The 9,517-nt window shown below is 32.3% G+C and overlaps 1 protein-coding gene across 1 annotated transcript; it reads left to right on the top strand.

Annotated features, from left to right (window-relative positions):
* Positions 1-1,666: 1,666 nt before the first annotated feature.
* On the top strand, positions 1,667-5,614 carry LOC132758225 (uncharacterized). The gene is made up of 3 exons (XM_060749779.1): positions 1,667-1,807; positions 3,561-4,216; positions 5,416-5,614. Exons 1-3 carry the CDS (start codon positions 1,667-1,669, stop codon positions 5,612-5,614), a joined length of 996 nt encoding a protein of 331 aa, XP_060605762.1.
* Positions 5,615-9,517: the final 3,903 nt, after the last annotated feature.

Here is a 9,517-nt window from a genome sequence, read left to right as displayed (position 1 = left end):
TACTATAATTATATAACATATAGAGAATAAAACAGAACACAGTTTGAAATTACGATTTAAACAGATAGAAATCATGATCAAACAGATGAGATATCATGATATAAAACTGAGAGATAATATAAACACATATAAAGATCATGATACTCAAACAGATAAAGATCATGATATAAAAGGAAGAGATCATCACATAAAAGTAGAGAGATCATTAAACAAACACAGATAAAAATCATGATGTCAATCAAAAAAGGATTACGATACAAAAAAAGTTACGGAAAAGGCAATAGAAACTCCAAGACAACAACATCATTTTGTTTAAATATATATCTTCTATTCAATAAGTGTTTGTTGCGTTTTACATCAGTGCTTGTAATTTTTTAAAGGAGACGGAACTTTTGATATAAAGCATTCGACTGCACAGACGCAGAATGGCAGAGTGTTAGAAATCCTGTATATACCTGGACAGACGCTCTTGGACGTCCCTGAAACGTCCATCATAACTGATAGTAAGTTTTAAAGATTACAATATGCTAGTACACTTTTTTGAATCCTAACCGACCGTTAAAGTATTAAGTTAGACTTAGAGAATGTCGACGCTTACACGACTAACCATCGGTGTAATATTATAGCATACTTTTACATCAATCTGTATTGTCTTTCCTTGAATATATGTCAGTGACCCTTCAGGATGTCGTCAACGGTCCAACAAAAATGAAACTGATCGTTCGAGCGGTATCTGTTATTTCATAACTGAATTTCAGTGCCCTTCAATTTCAAAGAAAAGTTCTATTAAATTTTGGTGCTTCGAAGTAAAATGTTCATAACCTACATATTGGTTATAAAGGTAGAGTGGTGAATGTTAACTGTGTATTTTGCTTATCCTTACATTACATTTTGATGCAGTAGGGTGTAGTATTATATAAGAAATAGTAGAAAATGCATTGGGCCTAAAAGCAAAACAGTGACCTCCAAGACAGGTAAAAGTATATACGGCCTTCAACCTATGAATTCGGACCGTTTAATGTTTTGGAGGCGGCTTATCGTATCAAAAGCCTCCCCCAATGACCTTCAACTCATCCGTCAACACTTCTTTTGACCGTGCAATGCTAGGAGGCTCATTTAAAGTTTAATGATTTCTTGATACAATGTATTTTAGGGTACCACTGTAATGACTATGCTATGGCTTTGTCTGTAGCAGACCCCGACAAGCCTGATGAACTGTCTCTTAGTATATCTCTACCTGGAAATGTAAACACAAATCACGATCCTCAATGTACAATTTCCTGGGGAGATCAGGAACCTGACGAAGAAGTTCAAATAAACAAGAACCCTAAAACAATTGACCATCAATACAGCGAGGTGAGAGAATATTTCTCAAGATATAAGGTCTATCAACATCGCACGTTGTGAACTTTTTTGTTTGTTTCACTTGTAAATACTTATCTTCAGACTGGGATTGCTCATTTGCCCCCGAGTTTACCCTAGACCAGCTTTTTGAAAGTTATACAGCTAGGTCGGACTGCAAATAAAAGCAGTCGAACCAGGCTTTATACTATTGGTAACTCAATGTTTTATATTTTGATATTGAAATCTTTACATGCGATAATGTAGCCATGTTTGTGAATTTTATTTGTTTCTTTCATGTTAGTTTGGAATATACAGCGTGTCGATGAAATGCAAGGACAATAAAAATGTTGAGACGATCTGTCCAGTGCGATATTCCCAATGTTTCAGAGATGCGGATTTCTTTGACAACAGCAACAGAGTGTTTGACAAACCATTGTTTTACCTATCAACAGATTCGATTCAGGTCTGGTAGTTATAGTAGAAGTAATGACTGACAGTTTTAATTAAGTACACTACAGACTTAAAATCAGACACAGAAATTATAAAAACAAATAGATAATTAAAGGCACATTATGCCTCAGAAATCAATTCTTTTTAATTCTTTAGAAATGTCAAGCATGTGTTTAGTAATGTTTTAATGGTGGATATAGAGCATGTTAGATGTTAAACAACTGAATACAGTAAGACTAAATGTGCAATAATATGTCATAAAGGTCCCAAAATGTAAACAAAGTAGTATTTTGACTTCCATAAAAATACTTTTTCACTATATTGTACCAATCGCTACATAGAAAAAAGAAGCAAAATATAACTCATCTACACGGCAGATAAGTAATTTTTTGGAAACTGTAACCAGATACCAAAATTACAACGTTTTTGAGAAATAGAAATGACAGCATATCTAAGGTAAAATGAGCCTTTAAAATAGCAAATGAATAAATAAAATAAAACAAAGCAAAGCTGATTAAAAATATCTATCAGACTGAGAATATAATTTGTATTTATAGTAATTGCTAACATTGCTCTTTAATGATTCCCTATTTACACGGAAATTGTAAAGGTTGTCATACAATGTTGATCATAATATGTAGCTTTATTGGACGAGACGCTAGCCGAGTCTGACATAAGTTTTGCAGCAGCTGTGTACGAGTCCAATACAGTTAGAATTGTTCTTTTCAATGTTAAATGATCTCATTTTTTCTCACCACCTTTTATTGTCATTTTGTTAAAACTTCAAGAACAAAACGGATTCAGTATGATCTTTTTGAACGTGTCTAGTTGGAGTGTACACTATGCATTTGATACAGTTAGTTTTTGTATTGTGGACTCTGATATTTTAAACGAGGCTATATGAGGTACGGTATAAACTTGAATGGGTTTTTATGGACTCTGGAAAGAGAAACGAGACTGAATTAGAAAATGGATTTAATTATATCTTCAATTAGAACATTACACGGTTTAAATGCTAAAGGTTCAGTAGTAATATTTCATAATTTATGACGGCAGCGGCTAATAAGTGTTAACTGGTGGCCCTAAAATGCACCCAATATTTTATCTCAGTTGTGTAAGACTTCTTTGTTTGTTTCGTTTATTTCAAATTCTCCTTTTCGGAGTATTGCTCAAAGTGAGCATCCTATTTTTTCATCTAAGATTTAAAACTGTTTTTGCATGGTTACCTTTTTTTCAGAACTTTCTTATACTCAATTGAAGCGACATTATGCTTATTTTCTGTTTGATTTGAAGGCAAACTAATATGACAGATTCACTACCGTAAATGCGTTTTGGCAGTTATCAATTATGAAAAACAATAATTATGATATTAAATAAAACATAATATCTTAACCGTAAGATGAATGTTTTGCTCTTTTTTAATTGAACGTAATCGGCAAATAACGAATAATATTTGCCGAAATCCTATATGTTACATGAGCTATTGAATAGTCATGCAAAACTGTTTTACTTCAACGTGTACATTCAAGCTGACACATAAAACATAGTGACCACCATAAAATTATTTTTAAACTGTTTTACCTTGAGTAGCACAATGATCCAGTCTAAATAACATAAAGGTGTTACTTCATTTTCAGTATATAGAATATTGTTAAAGTGTAAAACAAATTCATAAAAATGATACATTCAGTCTGTTATATGGTTTTGTACATTGTCCTGATTTTTCAATACTCACTTTACTTAAATATATCTTTGTCTATCTTCAGATCGACAGTTACATGGAAATCACCAGTGCTGTCTGTACTTCACCTGTCATAAACTGGAGGATTACTTATGTTGATGAAACTCAGGAGCTTTTTGTTCCTTTTGTAAATTTTACACAACCCGATACGTCTGTTTTAAAATTGGCAAGGGGAACGCTGGAAAACGGACTTTATATCGTGGCATTAGAGGTTAAATTCCCTTCAGTAAGCAGTCATGAGTGGACAGAAGATTTGTTCGTAATGAAAGTGGTTGATCCGGAACTTGTTGCGTATATTTCAGGCGGCGAGTATCTAGAAATTCCATTTGGAAATGAGCTTAATATAAAGGGGAACAAATCATACGATCCTTCGAATGAATCAAAAGCGCTTGAACCTTTGCAGGCTGCCTGGTCATTTGTTGTTTTCTCTTCACTACCACCAGGTTCTTTGAACACAATTTTAACAAGTTTTCCTATGATAACATTGCCTTCACAAACTGTAGCACCTCATAAAATTTATGAAATACAAAATGGAACAGAGTATGTACTGAAGGTTGAAACTTCCTTGTTTCCTTCATTTTCGTACTGTATGGCAGTGTTTTCTCTATCGCGCGGAGGTAGAATGGCGTCAGCGATGCAAATTGTGAAGCTGATGAGCAATATTTTGCCAGTTTCAATAAAGTATGTATATTGTACAATTGCTGCTTTTTTTTAATTTTTGGGTCCAAAGTTAAAACAATTCTGTAAGATCAACCCTGATCTCAAATTGGTAAGAAACAGCCGCAGACAGTACATTGACCAATATAAATCCTGAGATTTAAGAAACAAAACTGTAATAACCTTAAGGCCTGTTCAGAATTAAAAACGACAACATTTTTAGGGAGCTACAGCCTTAAAGCTAAAGTGTCTGACTTTGTTTTTTGTTTGTTTTACGGCGCACCAACACAGTTTAGATGATTTGGCTAATCAACCTTAAAGCAATACCAGGGGTCAAAACCACCCCACCAATTGGAGCTACGGGATGCTAAAACACCACAATTTGGACTAGTTTAGTTGCCTCATAAGATAACGCAGGATTAAAGGGTGGTTTGCAATTCTAATGCTTCAACACTTAAAGGCAACCTTTCCTCCACAACGGCAAAAACGTGTCTGACTCTTAACTGTCGAGCGTGTCAGTGTTGACAACCATATTACATAATTGCTTGTTCCATGAAGCAAATGTGAAAAATGAAAGTAATGCTATACGCAACCTGGCAACTGAGAATAATTATATAAACTCAAGGATTCTTGCTTATTTTATCTAAATGCAAAAATTTTAGAATGCAATTTTTAAATTTAACCATTTGAAGTGCTGGAGACTAGGATGTCATCTCAATGCTACAATCTAAACAACCAGCTAGAACGTCTGTGAAATTTTGGCAGTGATAGTATGTCCGTTGTAAAAGTGACTGCTCTGTATGATTAAAGTGGTGACATGCAAAAACATGAAGAATAATATATAAATAATTGATTGCTTATTTTCCAAAGAAAAATTTTATAGAGCATAATTTAATTTGTTCTCATTTGATTATCTAATTATGATCCATGTTAGATTCTAAATCACATTGTTTATTGATCCTTGAATTTCAGTTTTTTTTATATAATTGTCCCATTTGTTGTACGAGACAGTTTGACTATCTGTGATTAAACTGTGATCAAATTAGGCTTGTAGCTAGATTCTCCATGATGTATGTCCATTGCTGGCGTTAAAGATATCAATTTACTTATTCATTTTTAATTTGATACTCCTGGTTTGTTTCCAGTATTGAACAGTAATAAGGAACATTATTCATTTTCCAAATTTATCTATTTTATATATTTTGTGTGTTATTTGTTTTCAGTTGTGTATATAATTGTCATGTTGGACGAGACAGGCTATTTTACTACGATAGGCTTGAGCTAGACCTGAGTATTCCAGCTGGGACAGATACAACGAATTTTACATACTCCTGGTCCGTCTTAGTATGGAACACCAAATGGGCTACATTTTCAACTCCTTTGCTGCCTATTTTAACTGACACAGGTATAAGCTTTTTGTGAATATAAAGATAAAATAATAATAAAGAAATCAAACACCATTAATATAAAAAATACATAATAAAACAAACAAAACAGCTAAATAAAAAACAAAAATCTCACAAAAATTTATAAATATTTATAAAATGAGATAATGGTTAATTCAAATTTAAAATCCTGAATATGAAAGTAAACAAACTCTTACAATGCAGAGGTAGTCAACCCACCGTTCACAATTTCAGTTGATAATTACCTTCCTCAGGAACCGGAGGTAATAAAAGAATGGACTTGGACGTTCAAATGACACGTTTTGGCATAAAATCAATTTTCAAAAATAAATAGATTTAAGAATACAATACCAGGAAAATAAAAATAAAATAAAAAGAATTATGTGATCGTGATGAAATTATTTTCAATTGTGGCGTTATTATAACATACTAAAATCGGCTATTGTGCTATCAGAAGATAAATATTCTGAAATGTTTACTTTTATAAAAAAAGTATGTTGAAAAAATTCAAATGCATAAAAAGGCAAATTTTTAATTTTTAGAAAAATTTTTGGGGAACAATTTTTAAAAAATTTTTTTAAACGGGAAAAGCTTTTGCAGCCCAATCAATAAAAAAACCCATTACATTCTTATAAAAAGGGTTTTTTACCCGGGGTCTTTGGTGGTAGGGAAATGCCTTTTTAGTTTTAAGGGCGATAAATTTTTCATTTTTTTTTTTTCGGGGTCTTCAAAACATTTCGTTAAGCATTTCAAATTTGGCTCGTTTTTGTCCATTTGGGAATACATCCCAAAAATCCCCAGTGACTTTTTTACAGTCTGGAAACATTCCCATCCCACAGGCGATTGGAAAAAGACAGTGAACTTTGTTCCTTCCGGTGGAACATGCCAACTTGATGCCGGCAAAACAACTGGTTAGTGACAATCATTTTACGGCAATTATCAATGTTAACACTCTTCTCTAAAATATGTTATCTTTGAACAACTCGTATAGGTCCATCATTTTCTGCATCAAAGTTCTAGACATTTTAACAGCGATTCATTGAACAAATTGTTCACTTGCTCTTGGTATTTTAACTCTGTTTTGGTTTTTATATTGAACAGGATATTTGAAAATATGTAAAATATTCCCAAGCTGCCCGGCGAATTGTTTTAAAGCATAAAATTAAAGTGTTAATTGAACATCAAATCTATTGTGCTACTTAATCTTGTTGTAAATGATTTTTTTTTTACTGAACTCATCCTTTTCCTGTGAAATTCATCTTACCGTTTTAACATTATTACTCATAAAGTATGAATTTAAATTTAAACATTTTTCAGTTACGTCTGCTCGTGAGTGGCTGACTTTTGCCTGTGAGTCATGGGTAAAAACTGATGCAATAACAAAAGTAAAAGATGATAGTCCAATTTTATCATTCACTGTGAGACAGATTACCATTGGAGCGAAAGTAGTAGACGAGCCCATTCTACAAACACGTAAAATCAAACTTATTTTCCGTTATTATGTTAAAATGTTGTGACTTTTAAAACTATTTTACTGTAAGCAAAGGAGGAATATTTTGCTAGTTTTCAGGAGATTACAATATTCTTTGACAATTCCGATAATTATTTAATGCAGCGTTTTTGAATGTCCCTATCAACCCATGAAACGTCTCAGTCCAACCGCTTAGACACAGGTGATTCTTTCATGTATAAGAATAATACAGCAAATATTTAGATATTCTTATAACTTGTATTCTGACAATCACATACATATATTTTTCTTAAATTTCATTAGGCTCCAAGAAGTCATTCGTTATATTAAAGGTTGGTGATCCGAACAACAATTACAAAACAGAGCTGGTTATACGTGTAACAGATATCTTTAATGACTACCACGAACAGGTTCTTCAGATAACTGTGAGTTAGTTTAGCCCTGCTATATTTTGTTTATAGTATTGCAAATTTGTAACGTTAATTTTTCATTGGACAATAGTTTGTTGTCTCATCTATATAGTGAATATAGTTCAAACTATAATTTGTTTTAAATAAGTGTGTCATAAGTAATCGATCTTTATAAATACGGCTGCTGCAAATATAAGAAATATTTTCTCTTTTAATTAAACCTTTTAACAAAAAGAATACAATTTCTTTTTAACAATTTTTCACATGTAATAATGTATGGTTGTTCAGATCCTATAATACTTTTAGTTCTTTGCATATTTTGCTGAAGCTGCACTTAAAAGTAAGCTTTTTACTGCTGATAGCCATAACTTGATGCCGTCGTTCATATCGCTTGAATGACTGTTAGCAGAGACTTGTTTTAGAATATAACTCAAGCAACAGATTATATCTTATGGCAGTCAGGGTGTAACTTAAACACGTTATCATTTTTATAACCCATAGCCGTTATAAAATTTTATCCGTTTACTAACAGGATCAACTTTGTAAATGTTTATTTTATTCGTATATGTTCTCCGTTTACATCAAAAAGTGACTGTAAGTACACGTATTTTGTACAGTACCGATAAATGAACAGGTTAATGCGTCTCATAATCAGGTCACGGTCTAATTAATTTGAAATTTGTGTTATTTTTAGCTCAAAAATGACATTTTTTTCTAATTTTGAGATCGCTGTTGCGCGAATCTCAAAATTTTCCTATTGTTCTGATAATTTTTTTTATGAAAGTATAAACAATAAGCTTCCACATGTCTGTCTTTGACTTGGTGAGCAAAGCTGATAAAGTGGTGCGCAGGACATTTGAAAAAATATAGTACAAAATCATTTCTAACTCTTTTGCGTTATTTCCGGAAAGAAGGGGAAGCAAGAAAAATAACTCTTGCTACCCTATCAGGCTTTATTCCCGATTGTCTACCATTCTTACTACTTAACATTATAAAATTCTTGTCTGCAATGTAATTATAAATTGTGGGTTTAAAGTGAGTTAAACGATACTGAAATCAATATTAATATTTCATATACAGCTTAAATAATGTTAAATACATTGTTTTCGTGTAAGTTTGTAGACATGGCTTTTTAAACGTTTATTTTAAAACAAATTAATGTGTCTAAAAACCGTATTAAAAACTTATTTTTTGTAGAGGTATTTTTATATTTTATTTCTAGACGGCAGCAACTAAGTAGTTTTATCCGTTCCACCAATATAGGTAAAAAGCAGCGTCCGTGGAAAAAAGTCTCTCGCTGCAAGAATTATTTATTATAACATGTTTGAATAAACATTTACTCCATATTTTAATGTAGTTGCAAATGTATATGCCATTAAGTATATTTAATAAAACCATTAGAGCTTCAAGACTATGACATTGTATCACCAAGGCATAATTTATGCAAAAAAAAAACTTTAATAAAAACAACGTCCAATTTGATAGATTAACACAGTCGCGGCACGTCTTCGTCCAGTGTGTATGTAATGATGAAGTTTTTTTCTACAACATGTACTAAAATCAGAAAATGACAGCCAATGGCAGCACGTAATATTGGCCCACTATGTTTTAACGCGTATAAGTTATCATACTCTGCAAAAGCAATTGTTCTATTGAGAACAACAAATATTTACAGAACGAGTACTCAAACATTTTACACAATGTATTATACCATTCGACAAATATTTAATGTTTATAAAATTGTTTGAAAACTGTTTGAATGTCCGTAATAATACAGTGTGCAAAATATTGTAACGGTTCATTGTTCCATATTCACTAAATATAAGACCGATCACAAAGTTATTTTCCACAAATATACTTCATAGACATTCATTTGGTCTATTCAATCGAGAAGACAAAAGTGTTAACTTATTAGTTTTACACTGATGCGTGTTTTTCATAAAAGGCGTAAAAACTGACAAGACCGGCAAGGTACAAGTGAAGCCAATCTTTTTGTGTGTGTATTTGCGTTTATAAATACCCGCCACCGGTTGCACAT

The sequence above is a fragment of the Ruditapes philippinarum genome, unplaced genomic scaffold, assembly GCF_026571515.1.
Source record: "Ruditapes philippinarum isolate M1 unplaced genomic scaffold, ASM2657151v2 ctg7666_1_1_1_1, whole genome shotgun sequence".
Taxonomy (NCBI): domain Eukaryota; kingdom Metazoa; phylum Mollusca; class Bivalvia; order Venerida; family Veneridae; genus Ruditapes; species Ruditapes philippinarum.
Note: the sequence above shows the minus strand (reverse complement) of the source record. Positions and strands in the feature narration are given on the sequence as shown.

Coding starts and splice junctions, on each gene's coding strand:
- LOC132758225 (XM_060749779.1), top strand. CDS start 1,667: ATGAAATGCAAGGACAATAAAAATGTTGAGACGATCTGTCCAGTGCGA. Junction 1,808..3,560: donor TATCAACAGATTCGATTCAG/GTCTGGTAGTTA, acceptor GTCTATCTTCAG/ATCGACAGTTACATGGAAAT. Junction 4,217..5,415: donor ATTTTGCCAGTTTCAATAAA/GTATGTATATTG, acceptor ATTTGTTTTCAG/TTGTGTATATAATTGTCATG.